At 42.8% G+C, this 19,453-nt stretch overlaps 1 protein-coding gene across 1 annotated transcript in view; it reads right to left on the bottom strand.

The window, feature by feature from the left end:
- The window catches only part of GALNT5 (polypeptide N-acetylgalactosaminyltransferase 5), a 42,721-nt gene extending 23,593 nt beyond the window's left edge, over positions 1 to 19,128 (bottom strand). Inside the window, exons 1-3 of the mRNA XM_003990785.5 lie at positions 17,183 to 19,128; positions 3,159 to 3,325; positions 1,528 to 1,647 (exon numbers count right to left, since the gene is read on the bottom strand). Coding sequence (XP_003990834.2) covers positions 1,528 to 1,647; positions 3,159 to 3,325; positions 17,183 to 18,633 — 1,738 coding nt within the window. The 5' untranslated portion in view covers positions 18,634 to 19,128. The remainder of the gene's footprint in view (positions 1 to 1,527; positions 1,648 to 3,158; positions 3,326 to 17,182) is intronic.
- Positions 19,129 to 19,453: the final 325 nt, after the last annotated feature.

Genomic DNA, 19,453 nt, shown 5'->3' with positions numbered 1-19,453 from the left:
AAAATGAGGAAAGTACTTGTACCTGCCTCCTAGAGTTATTGTGAAGATCAAATCAATTAGTCCAGAAAGTGTTTAGAATGGAACCTGGTATGTAAGTTCAGCTATTATCATGGCGTACAGGTCTTTCCACAGCAGGATGTGAAAATGAACCTATATGTTTGGCATTAATGTTAGAGTCCTCATGAGAGAAAAGATTTGCCTCCTCCCTTTCACTCCCCAACACCCACACACTAAAAAGAGGTGAAGAAAAGAGCATATTGCTCTTGGGAAGGTAGAAATTGCTATCAGAAGAGCAGACACAGGTCAGGGAAGAGAGAAGTAAACAATTCTAAGTCCTCAAATACAGATAGGATCAGGCCAAGACAGCTTAGGCTTGAGGGGGCTCCTAGTGATCAAATTTGGGACAATTTGCTTACCACAAATAAATAAAGGAAAGAAGGAAGGAAAGAAAGAAGGAAGGAAGGAAGGAAGGAAGGAAGGAAGCTGATAACATACAAATTGAATTTTTGAAAGCATAAATTAATAGTGGGGATTTCCCTATAAGAGGGAAAGAGGAGGGAGGGAAAGAGGGGAAGGATGGGAGAAAAAGAAGAGGGAGGGAAAGCAGAAGAGATGAACATCCCTCAGTGCAATAAATGATCCAAGCAATGATCATCAATGGGCGCAAAACCATTGGGTAAAATGTAGGGAAAACAGAGTATTCATGTGGATCAAAGTATTACCCCACAAATTGCTTCTTACTCCCCAAAGAAAAATCTGACTGTCAACATTTTAACTAAGTGCTCAAATTTACCATCACCAACAGTTGGACAACTTGACATCATGTGTCTCTTGATTTGAAGCCATAAGCAGTACGCAAGTCCTACCACCTACAGAGTAGAATTCTATCCAGTATGCACGCCAGAAATGTTTAGCCTGAGTGTAACATGAGGAAACAGTGAGGAAATTTCGGAATGTGGTCAGATGTTCAGAACAAATGGCCTGGACACTGAAAAAAACACAAGTCAGTGATAAGTAGGGTGTTTTCTACTCTAGATTGAGAAACCAAGAAGAGTAAATAACCAAATGCAGTGCATGAAACTTAATTAGATCTCAAATTTTGAAAGACAAAAGCAACTATTAAAAACATTTCAGGAGCAATAAGGGAGCCTGAAAAGAGCATAAACCAGATGATATTCAGATATGAAAGTGTGCTTATCTAATAGAATGTCTCTATTTTTTCAGAGATGCCTATTAAGGTACACAGAGTTGTAGGGTCATGATATCTGTAAATTCAGAAGTTGAGAAAAAAAGTGTGTGTAAACAAATGTGTGTATGTGTGTGTGTGTGTGTGTGTGTGTGAGAGAGAGAGAGAGAGAGAGAGAGAGAGAGAGAGAGAAAGCACATATTGCAAAAAGCTAAATATTGGTGGAATAATGATGGCATTATGGTTGTTCCCTGCAGTATTATTTCAAATTTGCTGTATATTTGAAAAAAAAAAAACTAAAACAAAAATATAGCCAAAATACAAAATTAACAGCTTCTTACCTGTTGCATTCTGTGCTCCTGCCAGCCTGGCTCTTATTAAGCCGTGTCTCTCTTTGAGGCGAAGAATTCGAACTTTTGGAAACTGAGACATGTATTTATCCAGATTATCTTTCAGGTAGTCTATATCACAGCAAGAATAGATAAGGAAACACTTTGAGTAACTAGATATGGATAATACTAGCAGTGCCTCCTTAACATCAAATTCTAGAAACTCTGATATTTACTATCGTTGATAAATTTTATTCCTTGGGCCATGATTTTATTTTCTGATGTCATTTTCTTGGATAGGTTTTTGTCTGTATTCAATTCTCTAAGCTATCTGTTTCTTAAATCTCAAATCCTTTTCAGGGTTGCCAAGTTACAGAGGAGGGCTCACCTTTTCTGAGTATTTGTCAGGACAGGGCAAATTTGCCTTGAAATAAAATAAGCTCAGGTTTCTGTACAAACTTCCCAGCTTACAAACCAAGCCAAGCCAAGACCCAGGCAGAAGGCTAAATAAACATTGTATGCAAATTGAAAAATTTGTGAAAGAAAGATATTGCAACTGCAACTGGTTAAGTCCACTGTCACTTCCCTACTATGATGCCCTCTCCATCATACCTCTTTTGTCTTGTTGGGTGGCCAAAGAGGAATCCATCTAAAAGAATGTTGTTGGGGTTCTATGGGGTATATTTATATGACTTGCAGTCACTTCTATGTGTAATTAAGCTATTGACAGATATCCTAGGTAAGAATGGCTTCCAAAAGTACTTCTGCTGCTCACTGTCCTACTAATTTTGTGGGACTTTTTCTTTCTTTCTTTTTTTAATGTTTATTTACGTGAGAGAGGGAGAGAGCAAGCAGGGGAGGGGCAGAGAGAGAGGGAGACACAGAATGCGAAGCAGGCTCCAGGCTCTAAGCTGTTAGCACAGAGCTTACGCAGGGCTCGAATTCATGAACCATGAGATCATGACCTGAGCCGGATGCTTAACTGACTGAGCCATCCAGTCACCCCTGTGGGATTTTTTTCTTAAAGAGGACCCTGAAACCATCTAAGCTTTAGGTCCCTCCAAATATGGACCTGCCATTCATACAGAAGACTATCATTTGCTTGGTGACTAGATACTATTTCTTTGTATGTTCTCAAGGCCCCTTCTCAAAGTTTTCAACCAGTTTTTCTCATGGATTTTCCCTGCTCCCGGACCTCAGTGTGATTCTGGTAGGCACTCTGAGGCTGATGAAACTGGCCCATGTCATTGTGGTTATGATCAAAGCTACGTTGTTCTATTAGGGTTGTCCTCTCTTTGCTATTCGCTAAAGTTTTCTGAAGTGGGTCGCATTTTGGAAATTTGTGGTGTGGTGGGAAGGGGACTTCAGGTGGAAAAGGGCCACTTACGTACACAAATTATGTGATAACCCCAATAGAGAGATTCTTCACTTCTTCTGCACCATGGTGGATTCTGCCTTTGCACTCTGTTGAAGCTTCATCTGTTTGGTCCTATAGACAATTTGTCTTCTCAACACTTAACGTGTAATGTGCTTTGCTCTTGAGGAAGAAACCACAGACCGTCCATATCTTTGTTTTCCACGGAGTCTAACTCTGACTTGTTACATATATACCAAAGTTTAATTTTCAGGAGTGTTTTTCTTACCTTTGGTGCTGAAGTCATCCACCAGAAGAATCTCCTTGATGAGGTGCGGAGGAGAGCGATTAAGTACACTATGAACAGACCTCAGCAGAGTGGACCACACTTCATCCACAAAGCACATGATGACACTGGTGGTCGGGAGGTTGTTGTGAACTAGCTGCTCTGCACACCTGGGCCAGGACACAAGCAGGGCACAGTGATGTGCTAACAAGAGCCATGAGATGGTTTTAAAAGTCACAGAGTACAATTGTATGTATATATATATAGACTCACACGCCCTGTTTATCTGTGGGTATGTCTATCTGTTTTTCTATCTATCTGTTCATCCATCAATCCGTCATCTACTACATATATCAGTGATAATTTTATCATGTATCTTTCTTGAGGAAGGGTATAAATAAAATAAACCACAGAGGAAGAATAACCAGTAACAGTAGTTGCTATAAAAGCAATGCAAGCCATGAGAAGTTCCTGTGGAGGCATCTCGTTGTAGTGGACAAGACATAGGCTTTATTGGTTAGACACTATCTTGAATCTCAGCACCAATATTTCTCAGATCTTTATCCTTTGATACCGTACTTAATATCTCTATATCTCAGTTCCTTAATCTTTAAAATTAGGTGAAAGTTCTTACTCAATAGGGTTTTACGGTCTAGAAAGAATGCACATAAATTGTCTAGCACAGTTCCTGGCACAGGAATTCACCAAATGGTAGCCACCACTATGCTAATTAGACCATATACCACAAGAGAACACTCCGACATAATTAATGTTACCAAGTAGCTTATGATTGCCCTGCCAACTGGCCTCCTGCCAAGTGCCAAAGGAAATATTCTTTTTCTCACTCTGCACGTGAATGCATGTATGGAGATATATGGAGATATATAATTAAACTCTTCATCTTCCCTATCTACTTAGGGGTACTTGCTGAGACTCTCTGTGCTACAGAGTAACCACAGTTGAAATAATTTTGCTGGCATAGAGAGGAGGATAAGGCTCCAGTGGGAGTTGGTATTCAGGTAGGTTGTAATTAGTCTTGGTTTTTTACCTTGCCCTGCAGTGCCTACTGCCTCACTGCTGGTTTCTTCCATCCCCTGCCTGTGCTACACTTCTCAGGAGGGTGCCCAGCAGAACCTCACAAAGAATATCACCATCCTTCTAACACGGCTACTGTTAGTAATGTCATAATTAAATTATGATGATCATAAATAAATATTATGGGCACTCTGTATCATTTCAATTTAAACCAACAGGATCTCTTCCCCCTTTTACGGGTGAATAATTGAAATCATGATGAGGCTAGTTCATGATTGGACTGTTAGTGAATGACACAGTTGGGACTCAAACTCTGCTGCAGTCTGGCTCTAGAAACAGCCATTCAGGAAGCCTTCAGTTCTCGAGAATAAAAGAAGCTGGCAGTCTATGTATCATTTTGTGGGAGTAGACACTCCTGCCAGATAATATAACTACACTTTGCTTAGTCTGTAAAGAAGAAATAGATAAGAGTAAAAACCATAGTAAAACCGTATTTGCATGCATCCACCATTTACCCATCATACTTAATAAAGTACTATTATGCAGATAATTGTAACAACTGGTTGTGATCCATATTATTAACCTCTTCTCTAAATACAGCGAACTGACGCTTGAGAAGTTAGATTACTTACTCAGCATGATTCACCTGGAAAAGATATATAAGGAAATGCGAACGAATGGTCTTCATTTCACTGCGTTATGCTGATTTTTCTGTACTAAGAGCATGGGTTTTGGCAGCAGATAGATAAGTGGTCAAATATCAGTTCCCCTAATTACTGGCTTAAATTGTGCAACTTCTTCAAACCTCAGTTTGCCAGAGATTAAGAACCTCCAAGCAGAGATTAAGAATCCACTTATTGTAGGATTCAATGCAAATATTATATAAAACTCACCTAGTATATATCTGACACGCAGCAGATACTTAAGAAAAGGTAGGCAAATCCAGCTTTGGTCTGTAATTCCAATGGTTCCCTAAAGTGGATGGTTATTATAGTGACCTACAAGAGCCTCATGAAAACATAAATATCCAATCTCCATATCCCCAAAATCAATTCAGCAGTAGGCCCTGAGAATGTATGTCTTAAAAAACAATCAGTATAAATAAAAATCTACAAACAAAATGACAACTCACGAGTTGTTAATAGGCCAGTTTGGGAACTTGAGTTCTAAGAGAAAGTGGATTTATTTTACTTATTTTTGGTGGATAATCTTTAAAAAAAATCAACTGAGTGCTGATAGGAGCATGACCTGAATGTTCAAGTGACATAAAATAAAACAAACAAACACGTTTTGATCAGGTATCGCGATCTAGTGATCAGGTATTTAATGTTAACATTAACTAACAGGCAGCCTAAACTAATCTTATCCTACACTAAAGATCCACAGATTGGCATTTCTGAATAATATGAGATATTCTTGACTTCACTAAGGGCTATATTAGTTTCCTGTGGCTGCTGTAACAAATTACAAGAAAAAAAAATCTGCTTCTCAGTTTCTTCCTCAATTTATCTTTCTTCTTACATTTTACTATGAACAGAAACACCAGGCCACACCTTCAACGCTTGGCTTGGAGTTTTCCTCAGCTAAATATCCAAGTTCATGACTTACACATTCTTCTTTCCACACAGCTGTAGGACACAATTTAGCCAAGGTTTCTGCCACTATCTTGCAAAGATCATCTTCCCTCCAGTTCACACTAATGTGTTCTGCATTTCCTTCTGAACCCTCACAAAAGGCACTTAGAAAGGTCATCTTTTTACCAACATTCAGTTCAAGACAATATATGTATTCTTAAAGCATTTTTTAAATGTTTATTTATTTTTGAGAGAGACAGAGAGACAGAGCGTGAACAGGGGAGGAGCAGAGAGAGAGGGAGACACAGAATTCAAAGCAGGCTCCAGGCTCTGAGCTGTCAGCACAGAGCCTGACGTGGGGCTCGAACCCATGAACTGCGAGATCATGACCTAAGCCAAAGTTGGACTCGCAACCAACTGAGCCACCCAGGCCCCCCAAATGTATGTATTCTTAAAGAGGACAGAAACTTTCTTTTCTGTGCTCCTCACTTCCTTCTAAGCCCTCACCTGCAGCATCGCTAACGTCTGTGTTTCTGCCAGCAATTTTCTTCAAGGTAAATGGATGACACTTTCACAGTTTTAGGTATTTATTATAGCAGCAACCCACGTTTTGATTCCGAACTCTATCTTAGTTTCCTGTGACTGCCCATGATGAACCTTCTGGCTTAAAACAACAGAAACATGTGGTTTCACAGGTTTGGAGGCCACAGCATTAATTTATTGATTTTATTTCATGTCTTCTGCATCTAGAATTTCCTGCTTACTACAACGCCACAAGCTTGTAGCATAGTTGCACGTAATTAATATTTGATAGGTATACATTAAATGGATGGATGGAAAAAAACGGAGATGGCATGGAGCTTAAATCAAAAGATTAATGGTGGAAGAAGAGGTATTTTTCTCTGAGATCGGAAGAAAAAAACGTGGTAATGTATATAGATGAGTTTATGCACATGGGATGAGAAGTTGAAAGAATTTGTAGCTCATGTTGGAGAAAGGGTTATTTGTTAATGTAATAGGTAGGGTGTTGAGAAGAAGAGAGAATGTTGAGACACTATGAATAAAGGGAAGGAGTACTGGCTAACTACACCTAAAAGGATTTTTGAGGAGTGTTGAGTACACTCCTGAATTGGGAGATTTCAAACCTCTAGTGAAAATACCTGGTGCGATTTGCTCCACCAGGGTCGGTCAGCCCCCGGAGTAGGAGAAGATAAAAGCAAATTGCTGAACTAATCCAAATCCAGAGGTCATCAGAGAAAATGAGGTAGAAAAGTGGCAGCGGATTTTGAGGATACTGGTATAAAATAGATAAATGTGCCATTGTGGGCTCTAGGCTGGGAGAGAGGAAGTAAAGCTAAGAGGAGTGTAATAGCCTGAGCGAAAGGAAGCCTACGGAAGACATCGGTGACTTCCTGTGACTTCTTCATTTCTAATTTTATAACGCAAGTGGATGTAAAATGCATTTCACACTTTTTAAAAAAAAAATTTTTTTTTCAACGTTTATTTATTTTTGGGACAGAGAGAGACAGAGCATGAACGGGGGAGGGGCAGAGAGAGAGGGAGACACAGAATCGGAAACAGGCTCCAGGCTCTGAGCCATCAGCCCAGAGCCCGACGAGGGGCTCGAACTCACGGACCGAGAGATCGTGACCTGGCTGAAGTTGGACGCTTAACCGACTGCGCCACCCAGGCGCCCCATCACACCTAAATGTTCCTTATAACATTTGGTGCTGAGGAGAAAAAAAAAAAAAATTCTAAAAAGGAAGGGTCAGCTGCCCAAGTTCTGCCTGAGCCATCTGAACCAATAAGCCTCCACTGGGAAGTCCTGAGAGTTTCTTCATGGTTAAAATTTGGGTGACATTAGAAAATCTAGCTACAAATGAGAATTCATTGGGGAGGTAAACAAGCGGGCTAACAGATGAATCTTCTTGGATAATAAATCAGTAGATTTTTTTATGTCTCTTTTACAAGGAAGTTCTAAGACGTGTCATAATGCTAGACAGTTTGAAACTGGAGGTAGAAACAGCTCTCAGAGATTTGGGAGATTTGGGGAAAGGGCCTCCACTGGCCAAATATCTGAGCTTCCATTTACCCTATCCTATCATGGTTCCTTAGTTTCACCATTAGGCATCCACATGGGTGGGTCCTGAAGGATTCTACTAGATGCCAGTTTCCTAAGAAATAAGTAGGACCTGTGCCAATTATTGACAGATACATATTCCAGATGCATGGACGGAATCCATTCAAAGAAGGTAATATTGCACAGGCCATACTGGTGCCCGGAAAAAGGGGGAGCATGAAAGGATGGGGAAAAGGGGCACAGAAGGAGGTGAAAGAGGTTTGAAGTACAAAGTTGCAGAGCGTGCCTTGCTTCAGGTGGCTGGGATATCAGGGCACTCTAGCATTTATAGGTACCTGGTTTCCTGCACAACTCAGCAGGTTAAACGTGTTTCCAGGTGTCCAGAAAAACCAGCAGGCCAGTAAGACTTTCCATGTTAACTCTCGCTCCCTTTCGTATGTACAGTCATCTAGTTTCTGCAGTCTGTAAAAACTATTTCAAAACTGACCCAACTAAAACAAATTTCCTTTCTTCCAATGTGCCTGTTGGAAACCTTTCTGCTGTACTGAAGGGAGGGGCTGAAGCCCAAGTCAAGTCTTATTTAAATGCAAGATATTTCTGGGTTGGTAATGTTTTTTGAGGTTAGGGAGTCACATCTTTCTTCCGTATGCTCATCCGTTACACAAATTAGGTGTTTAGAGTCCGCAGATTTCATGCTGCACCTAAAAATGAACCCAATCTGTATTGTTTGGGGGAAGCCTAGACTCACATTATGGCAGCCAATCTAAGTACTTAGTACAAATGGGGAGTACCGTCGTGGGACAGCTTTCTGGACTTTGTCTAGACTTGGGAAAGATGACGAGGGACCGAGTTTTGATTCCTTTCTGACACTTATTGACTGCGTGACCATCAGTAAGTCGCGTAACTGTGCGGACCCTCAGTTTCTTCACCTTTAGGGTGAAGATCACAGTGCCTGCATCACAGAATGTCTGAGAAGATTTGATGTGATAATGGATATAAAAATACCGTGTAAGTTCCATAGTCAAAACCCGCGTGAGGACCTGTGATTACCGACAATGCAAACACACCCATTTTGACTGGGTATATTGACCTTTTCTCAGGCCAACCTTTAATTCAGCTCTATCAAGGGCTCATCCTTTATCAAGAGACTCAGAACAGTGATGCGTTTTGCCTTCTTGGCTTGTGAGGCTGAAAGCTCAGCCACTCACCTGATTTGAATGTCGTCTCTCCAATAAAGAAGGTTTCAAATCATAAGATTGGGGGAACGATAACATTCTCTCATTTTTATGAATTTTTCATTTTATTCCAAAACCATCAAAATGCACTATGTGGGTCAAGTCTCAGTCTTCTCAGGTTTGAACAGAAGGTCGAGGAGAATGTTTCTCAACTTTGATTTGCAATTCAACTAGTGCCTGGAGGTGAGCCTTCAGGGGCCTTCACTCCCCAAGCTCTGCTATCTTCGGGAGGATCAGAAGGAGAATCGGGCATTCAGCTGAGGAGCTCTGTCCGGTATTCTATTCTTTTCTATGAGAACTTAGCTATATTGGGGCTTCTTTTCCTCTCCCTGACCACAGGGCATAGTTACATAAAAAGTTTACTTTTATATGTTTTGTTCTTTCTAGGGTAGACTACCTTGGCATTCGGTCAGAATTGCCCAACTAATTTATAAGATTTCAGTCACGCTCACCACCTCTACTCCAAAGGCTTTCGCCAGCTGAGGCTGTGGCTCCTGAAGTAACCGTATATCCATCAAAGCCACTGGACTCAGGATCCACATGCACCACTTTAACAATAGTCTATTTTGAGCAGGCAGCTGTCAGAGTGAGACTGGGATGAAAGGGCGAAGAGCGGGGGTGGGGTAATGTGGCAGAAATAGTTCTGGGTGGAGGTCAGGGCACCTTGGGGGTAGGTAGCTCTGTCTCTCCTATGGTGTGTGACCTTGAGCAAGTCACTTCCCTTCTCAGACTTCTCTGTCACATAAGGGACTGGATTAGATGGACTTCGAAGCTTCATCCAGTACTCACGTTTTGTGATTCTCTATACCGCGTTAGCCTCATTCACCCATAAGTGATTCCTTCTGGGTCATGAGACCCTTGAGAAAAGAAATTAAATTCCTATTACTCTGGCTTTAACCCCTCCCACCTTTTCTTGCTGGCCCTTAGAAGAACCTTAACAAGATCCTGAGTGATCTGGATTTGGCTGATCTCCTGTGGCCTCATTTCCACGGCCCTCTCCCACCCCATGTCAGATTTCCCTCAGTTTCTTAATGGATCATTTTTTAAAAATCTCTTTCCCCCACTTCTCCAACTTCCTACCCCTTCAGGTCACATTTCAAACACCTCTGTCCTCTCTCACGCCAGGTTTGGCCTCTCTCTTCCTTACTCCAGGAGTACCCAGTGCTCCCACATAACGTTTTGCTGTATGCACCTTGGAGGCAGGGGCCATGTTCAGATGTCAGATCACATAGCGGGAGCCTAGGGATGTTCACTGCTGAGGTTGTTGGCAGTGTTGGACTCACCTTTGCTTAGTGCTGTGCAGAAAATAATTCCCTACAAGTTTTCTCTCTGAAGAGGTACCTGACATGCAAAACTAATTCCCTTCCTACACCTCTGACCCACGTGTAGGGAAGAGAAATAGAGATGTCTTTATTTCTGTCAACGTTATAGGACTATAAGGAAGCAAAAGAAGGAGGAGCTGTATCTTTATGGAAAGACCATTAGAATTAGCTGTCAGGAAATTTTCTTTTGAATCTCAGCTCGGCTGTAGGCTTGCAGGGACAGGAGATATATCATTTGTTCCTTTAGAGCCTCAGCCTCATTTTTCTCATCTGTAAATCATACGAGAGGGAGGATATCTTTCATAGCGCTGCTGTGAGGATTGGTTGGAATAAAAGCATGCACACACACACATTTAGAAAATCTACACACACACACACACACGCACGCACGCACGCACATCACTGCCCAGAACATAAAGGAAAGGGACTGCCCCCGGGGAATTATCTGCTGCCATCTCAGATCTCAGGTGCCTCTTCTAGGTCCTGTTTCTCCATCGGCAGAGCTGGGACGATGATAGCACCTGCCTTGGAGAATGGTCTTAAGGACCAGATAAGAGGGGGCAAGTCAGAAAGGCCCTCGTAAATACTGCTCCTTCTCACACGTGTCCACACATAACATTTTAGAAGTGGAGGCCATTTGGAAGATACTTTCATTTGGAATAACAGAGATTTTTTTTTAAACATAGAGGGGACTCTGCAAAGCCTCTTTCACTTTGAGAGCAAACAACAAAATAGAGCTTCTAAACACTGTTATTTTCCCCCAACTTTCTGACCCCCGAGTGAACAACGTTTCATTCTTGAGAGGCTCTGCTCTGAATGGATCTCCCAGAACAGCCCAACAGGCACTTATTTTCTGAGACAAGAGCAGCAAGAGTTTGATAAAATTAGGTTATATTAGGCACATGGATTAGATGTGTCAAAGAGACGTGTAAATAGTTTCGGATTCCTGCATTTACTAATTATTCTCTCCCAGAAATATTTCTAAGTCTCTGGCAGTGTTTTGGGAGAAAAAGTCCCCGATCTGCTGCAACAGTTTTCTCAGTTTAACATTAATGAGGCATGGTTTAGCTGTTTCCTTCTCTCAGAGCTAGTAGCAGAAATGTGTTTTAGGTCCTCTGATCATCTTTCTCCTTATTAACTCTTGCGTAATGGGGAGGGTGTGATAAAGGAGAGTATGGAAATGTTCTGTGTCATCTTTTGGCCCCATTTAACCTTTGTCATGCTATGGTCTAGTCTGTACATTTTAAGCAATTTTTGCTTTTTATTTCCGGCTCTCCGCCTGAAATAGCACATACAAACACGCAAATGCACACAAATGAGCATACATGCACACACACACACACACACACACTCCAAAGCACCAGAAATAACCCTTTTAAATCACCTTGTCAGATTTTTCTTTCCCACTCCTGTTTCATTTTCCAGGGAGATCCTACAGCATCACCAGTCAATTCTAGATAATATTCCCTGGTCACTGTTAGTCACAAGAGTGGTCTCATTTCATCAATTAAAATATCTATCCCATGAAAAAATAAAGCATTTGAACTTTATTTAACTTTAAAGTTTCTCTTTTTTTCCCAGCCTGATGAACTTGTAGGAGCTCAATCCTTGGAAAGATATGTGGTCAGTTTTTTATTTTTTTTCCCTCCCGATCGTTCCTCTTCCTCCAGTAATTTATTAGTTATGGTTTTTGACCTCAGTAGGATTGAGAGGGGAGGAAGGGGTGGAAATTAGGGTTCTAGAAAGGTTTTTCTTTCCCCTCAGTAATTTAGACTGGTTTGTGGCAAATGCCCGGTGCTATCGTTTGCTTTTCGTATGAGCCAAAAGAAAACTCTGTAGCTGTGTAGGAAGGAATCAAATTATTGGTTGACAATCCCAGGACTGGGCTGCGAGAGTAAAGATTGGTTTTATTTATTTATTTTTTATTTTTTTTTAATGTTTATTTATTTTTGGGACAGAGAGAGACAGAGCATGAACGGGGGAGGGGCAGAGAGAGAGGGAGACACAGAATCAGAAGCAGGCTCCAGGCTCTGAGCCATCAGCCCAGAGCCTGACGCGGGGCTCGAACTCACGAACCCCGAGATCGTGACCTGAGCCGAAGTCGGATGCTCAACCGACTGAGCCACCCAGGCGCCCCAGTAAAGACTGGTTTTAATTGCTTTATAGAGGGGCTTGCCAGAGTTCTGTAGGAAAAGCAAAGCATTAAATTAAGCAATCGAGTAACCTCATGACGACGCAGCAGTCGTAGAACAGCATGCTGTAATTCTTATTGTACTTTAAAAACCAACTGCTGGCAGCAAAAACCTTCTTGAGTCATTTTCCTCTAAAACAGATTCCGGAAGTGCACTCTGAAAATAAGTTCATTTTTGGACTTTCATCCTAACTATATAGCTGCAGGCCAGAAGACAGACTTCTCTCTGTAGCATGGCCCTACACTTTCCATGGACAGAGCCACGTTTTAGCAAAATCTGTGTGTATTGACTGTTGTTGACTGAAACAAACTTCAGTGACTAAGAGCAAGAACTGTAAGGATTAGCTTTTTATAAAGAAAAAAAAGTTACATGTGGAACTTTAAAATGACTATCAAGGGGCGCCTGGGTGGTGCAGTCAGTTAAGCGTCTGACTTCAGCCAGGTCACGATCTCGCGGTCCGGGAGTTCGAGCCCCGCGTCAGGCTCTGGGCTGATGGCTCAGAGCCTGGAGCCTGTTTCCGATTCTGTGTCTCCCTCTCTCTCTGCCCCTCCCCCGTTCATGCTCTGTCTCTCTCTGTCCCAAAAATAAATAAACGTTGCAAAAATAAATAAATAAAATAAAATGACTATCAACAATTTTTTATTTGAAGAGTATTTTACAGGCAAAACTTCTAGGCAAAAAATGAAATTGTACTTTACTTACTGACATAAAGCATCATTGTCAATAAAATAAGGAGATTTTTTTTCCTCCCTTGAAAGTCAAAACACTGAAATGAGAAACCAAACAATGAAACTATGAACTAAAGAATAATGAATAGATAAAATAGATCAACGAATAGATCATAGTGTTATAACAGGATGTATTTACCTTAAACCAGATACTAACATAGTCTATATATTCAAAATGAAAAATTAGGTCGTCATTGTTAATTTATAAAAAGACGTCTTGCATGCTGTAGTTGAATAGCTACCTCTCATGTACGGTTTTAAGATAGGACCAATTTTCAAAAATCGTTTCTGAGAAACATACCTTTTAAAACCATGTTGCTCGATGCTAAAGGGGTATAAAATGAAGGAAGAGACAGAGTTTCCTTTAGAAGCTTACACTTTCAGTGAGAAGACAAAACGGATTCTCGAGGCTCCAGTGAAGAAAGAGCACACAACAAGGAGTGGTTCGGTAAATGTGAGCACATTAAAGGTCATTGGAATTTAGAGGTCGGAGTTGATTTATGGTCTAGGAGGAGATAAACTACAGTTGGATTTTGAGCGATGTCAGACTAAGGTGTGCAGGAGAAAAGTGATGTCAGACTAGGGTCCGCAAGGTGGGGGTCTGGGAGAAGGCACCAGTGAAAAGGAACATCAGTAGATGGTATGAGCATCATAGGCAGGCAAGGGTAATGAGATACTTTCTTAATGCTAAGGGCCCACAGAAGAGAATGTCACATGCAGAAAGCTATAGCCACACTGCAAGGGACAGAGACTTGGGTGGCACTGAAAAGGAGAGTGAGAATAATGCTGATGACAGACAGGAGCCCTTGTGCTTTTGGAAAAAGCCACGACTGCATCTCAACAGCTTAGAAATGGTTCTCTGGGACTCAGGAGAAAAGGAGGACAGGGCAGTTTTGGAGAAGAGAGTTTGATTTTGGAACTAGAGCAGGTGAAAGCGTCCTGGGCATCCTGCCTGTCTCCTGTCTTTGTCAGGGCCAACGTCGTCCCTCCTAGCATATCAGTTAAATCATCCTGAAGAAGTTATTAGCTGGTAACTGGTTAATATCTTTACTCAGGGGAATTGAATCCAAATGAACATACTAGCAAATCTATGGTCTTTACCCTTTTCTCTTGGTTCAGTGTGCATTCAGTAGGCAGTTATGATATGCCAGTTATTGTGTTAATCATTCCATAGCAGTGGATTTTTGGAAATATCAAGAGCAGTGGGGAAGATATCCCCCAGAATTCTTAACATTGAAGGGTTTCAGCGGGGGGCTACTGTAGCTACTTTTAAGGCAAGCCCTCCTGTCCACCTGTGTTCCTAACAGATCTCTCTCTGTGTCTGTCTCTGCTCTCTCATACATGCACACATATTTTCTTGCTATATTCTATAACAATTTCCCCCTCACACTGACTTTAAAATGCATTAGCTCCAAAACTCTTCTTGTGTGCATTCTTGTAAACCATTTCACAAACTTTTTGAGCAAGGCTGAAAATAAATAAATTCGAAGTCAGAAGGCCACAGATCACGGCAACCTGACGAGTCAAATGGTTTTCATTTGTATTTTCTTCCAACTTTATCCATATGAATACATAATTTGCACATATTTGTAGGCAGGGTGTTTGGGTAAAAGAAAAGCAAAATAACGTATCCTCTTTCAAGGAAGAGCGGCACACAAGGGCTGTAAATAGTCCGGTGGGCCCTATACCTAGGATCCCCTGTGGCTACACCGTCCCCTCCACCCTGCTGGCATAGAGCACGAGGGAGGCAGCTGGCCGAGAGCGCCTATGTTTAGCCAAGGTGGGTTGTGTGACAAGAGGGAGGGGGCCTGGCCACATGGTGCCTGACTCATCCTGTCAAGCCTACGTGTCAGTTCCTCCTCAGCTGGGACAGCCTCCTTCAGAAGACAGAGCCTGACTGTGACGTTTCCACGAACTTCATCTTCCACAGACCAATTTGCAGAAGCTACAAGGTGCTGGGCACCACTGAGCCCTCAATAAATCGCATGGCTGATAACATCATTATTACTTGCTGTTGGCCCTCACATGATTGCCCTTTCTCTGGTTGGGAACTGGGGTCCGTGCTCCTGGGCGCTGCCTGACTCTTCCCCACGCTCCATAGCAGTCTGCCAGACCACGGTAGGGAGGTAAAACTGAAGCCGCTTTGCCTACTGCTTCGCTCTCTGGCATTTCGTGTTCAAAGCTGGCAAATTTATGTGTGCATACATAAAACAAATGTGTGATATGTGATATCCAGGATTTCAGATCAGAGCTGGTCCAACATAATTTTTAGGATCCTTTTGGGCGGGGGGGGGGGGAGTGGGGGGGGGCGGTAATCGGCAAGAGATAAGCGATAAAAAGCACAGCATAATTTCGGGAACGGAGTTTAATAACTTCTTTAAATTTACTGCTCTCTGCCCACGGACAATATAACTTCCCAGGGCTTCACTTTTACCATGTTTAGTTTGGGCATGTTTGTGTTCTCCTCCAGGTTGTGAGCCCCCCCCAGGGTGAGGGACGTGGGGGGCACAGTGCTTGGTCTCAGCAGGCGTTGGTGCTTGGCTGAAAGCTACTTGCCAGTTGCTCAGAGAGCTGACAAGGGCTTCCCTTAGCTGAAGAGGCTCCTCTTACTAACATGACAGGCACATCTCTGTCTGCCTTCCTCCTAGGAACGCTGACTATCTCGGTCATAAACAAGAGTTTTCCACCGAGGATAAACAAGGCCACTGTTTACATACCACTGGTGCTAAGTCTGAGTCTTGACGTTCCCTAATTCCGACCTTTAGGCAAACATTGTGTGGCTCAGGGATTGCATATCCAGGCATTCATGGATCTGTATTATCAGTTAACTGTATTAACGGTATTGATGGAGAGCGAACATACGCCTACAACGTACTTTCATTTATGAATGGGCCAAAAGGGACCAGGAACCAAAATGCGTTTGAATCAGAGGAGATATTTTGTGATTTGATCCACCTCCCGTTGATGTAGTTAGAGGAATTTAGCTCATTGAAGAATTGGTTGGTGAAGCCTCATCGGGAAGCTTCAGAGTTGTGCTATCCTGGGGAAGTGATATGATTTCTGAGTGTCCTCTATTACCTTGAACCCATAACAACTGCCGGCTCCTTTCTAGGTCTCTTATGAAGTTCACGTGATGGGTATGCAGGCTCTTTGTAAATGGTGAAATTCTAAACATTTAAGTGGTTGGGAATAGGCACTCGTACACCCTGCAGGTGTTGTAAGTTATTGACCGATTGACTTTTTCGACATTATTTTTCCTGTACAAATGAACTCCCAAAATGTCTATCATCCCACCTACAAAGGATATTAAGTTTTAGGGAGTAAAGTCATTTCTTCACTTGCTATTCTGGTGATCATTAGTCACGTTTAGGCAGAATTCTCCTGGTTAAGATATAATTCCAGGGAGGCCTGGAAGGCACCTTCTCTATGCTCATTTCCCAAATACATTCCTGACAAACCCGCTAATCATGTACAAGTTCTGAAATTGGGAATTCACTTCGTTGTCACTATTTTAATGGAATTGCATTTTAAGCTCTATCATTCATATATACCTTATTAGGAATTAAGTTCATCTAATAAGTTTAATAGGTTTTCAGTAGCAGGAAGGAATGGAACATGAGCTAATAGAGGTGGGAGCCAAAGTCTCAGAGAAGTTAAGTGTAGAGAGAGGACACCGTGGGTGTGGTATATCAGAATTATTCTCTCTGTGGATGGTAGACTATTTGGACTATGTCTAATGATTCATGTTGCTTTAATTCTCTAGGTGACCGAGACTCATGCAAAATTGTCTAGAAATATATATTCTCTACATAAGACCCAAAATACTTTGGGTCGAGGAAAGAGAAGAGAAACGGATCTTACCCAGCAGGTCTTGTGTCTTCGATGGCTCTGTCCACTGGAATCAAATCACTGAGGTAGACATTGAAGTTTCCTTCCTTCCATCTTCTTTCCGCCTCCTTCTCTTTGCCCCGGGGGACAACTACAGGACGTCCAAATTGGCCTGGAGCTTTCGGGTCCCTTGGAGAAAGTGTCAGGTCAATTCTTAACACATGGTGCATTCCATGTTCTTCAGGTAAAAAAGCTTTTATATGGTTTTGGTTGACTTCTGCAGGTTGGGCCTTGGCAGTCAAGTTGATTCTTGCTCGCTCTGGCCCCTCAGCTAAGGCTTGATGGGTTTGAGATACTGTCGCTCTCTGTAGAGCAAGTGGAGAGAGAGATGCCTCACTTCTATTCCTGGAAATGTGTTTCCCTTGGCTTTCACCCAATACAAGAGGGAGTGCAGTTTTGTTTTTAGGATTGGGGGCCTCTTTGGAGTCTGTCTTTAGCTCCTCCTCCTTGGTTATAATCACAACGTGGCTTTCAGAGAAATTGAATTTCTTCCCACCAGCCACTTTGGCTCGATCGTCCTTTGGCAAGCCCCCCAACTGTGTTTCATTAATATATTGCTTCTTTGAGCGATTTGAATTGGCAACCAACTTGGAAAAGGGAAGGTTCTTGTTGGCTTTGTGTTTATTTGAGTCTAGTTCTTTGCTCTGAGTCTCAGTTTTATTTAAGGCTACGGCTTCCCTGGGTTTTGGCACGAGTGGGCCGGCAGGGTGTGCCCTCTCATTTGCTACCGCCTGTGATTGCCGCTTTGATCTGTCAGTATTAGGCCCGATGGTCACATTTGGGTTTCTCTCGGCTGCTTGTTTTGATGTGTCACTGCTGAGACTATGACTCTTCAGGGTCTCCTGGTTTACACTGACAGGTCTTGCCTGGACGGATGTTTCTGCCAATTGAGTTTCTCTTGCTGCTGTGAATGGGGTTTTCTGAGCCCCCCGAGTGCCCCCTTGCTTTGCCCTGTGGCGAGAGTAGGCTTCAGGCTCGAGGTCCTGCTTCTCTGTCTTCTGCTTGGTGAAAGTCACTGGAAGGCTCTGGAAATACGCAGGATGCCACAAAGGGGCAACCTTGCCCCTTCCCAGGGCGTTCGGCGTTTTTCTTTCCCTCTGGGTTTGGTCCAAGTCATCCTCAACCTTGACCATACTCTTCTCAGTTTTTCTAAAGTTCTCTTTGCCCCACACGCCCTTCCCATGTCCCCTCAGTGGGGGCTTCATTTCTTTCATGCTACTGTAAAGGATCTTCATCTGGTCTGGCTGAACTCTGAATCCCATCCTCTCCCTCCTGACGATGTCTTCCTTGAGGACCCGAGTGTTGATCTCGCTGAATGACAGGCGGAGAGCTGCCATGTCAAAGAGCAGCCAGATGACAGAAGCGACAAATATAAATGCCAGGACTCGCCCACTTCCTCGGAAAAACTTTCGAATCTTGTTCATGGTGCAAAGGCTCCGCTTGCAGCCTTCCCTCCCTTTGAGCCTGCTTACCTTGAGTGGAGAGAGAGCTCAAGTAGCAGCAGCTTGGCCAGAAAGCGCCCCCTCCCCTGAAAACAGCAGGAAACAGCAGTCCAAGGGGGAAAGCTCAGCTCCTAGTGCTTGTCAGTCTCTGCCTGCGTGGCATTTCACAGCAGAGCATCGCTGCCTGCTTGGCTGGCCCCTGGCTACACTGTGCTAAACACTGCCCTCAGGTCACCCTGGGAACAGTTGACTGCAGCCACCAGACAATTCAACATATCACTTGTCTCCCTGAGCCCACATCCACCTTCCTATAAGCCCGAGGAAAGGTGGGGGCCGGGCTGGGACGGCCACTCCTCTCCTCCCAGCTCCCCCGTCTGCACGCTGTAACTCAACACCACTTCTCATAAGGAAAACATTTCAAGCCGTTACCCAGAAAACTTCATTCAGCTCGCACCTTCCGTGTTCGGTGAGTGTGTGTGTGTGTGTGTGTGTGTGTTTTCAGGGCAATTAAAGGGAAAGAAAACTTGGAGGGCATGTGTTCCTGGTTTGTAACCCCACCTACCCCATGCCTGCTCATTAACCCTGTTGTCCCCAGGTCTCTGAATGATTTGCCCCAGCAAATAATCACTGACCTTAGTGGTTCGGCTCTGAGACGTTAACAGTTTAAAGAAGGTGCCATAATCTCTGTGTGCAGAGGTGGATGTTTAATTATTCAGAAGTTTTTCTCAAATGGGTCTCAGAATGTTTCTTTATAAGTCAACGGATCTTTAAATTGGCTCCATTGATTTTTATTATTAAGTTC

Source organism: Felis catus, chromosome C1 (genome assembly GCF_018350175.1).
Source record: "Felis catus isolate Fca126 chromosome C1, F.catus_Fca126_mat1.0, whole genome shotgun sequence".
NCBI lineage: Eukaryota > Metazoa > Chordata > Mammalia > Carnivora > Felidae > Felis > Felis catus.
The sequence above is the reverse complement of the archived record's forward strand: the minus strand, read 5'-3'. Positions and strand labels throughout refer to the sequence as shown.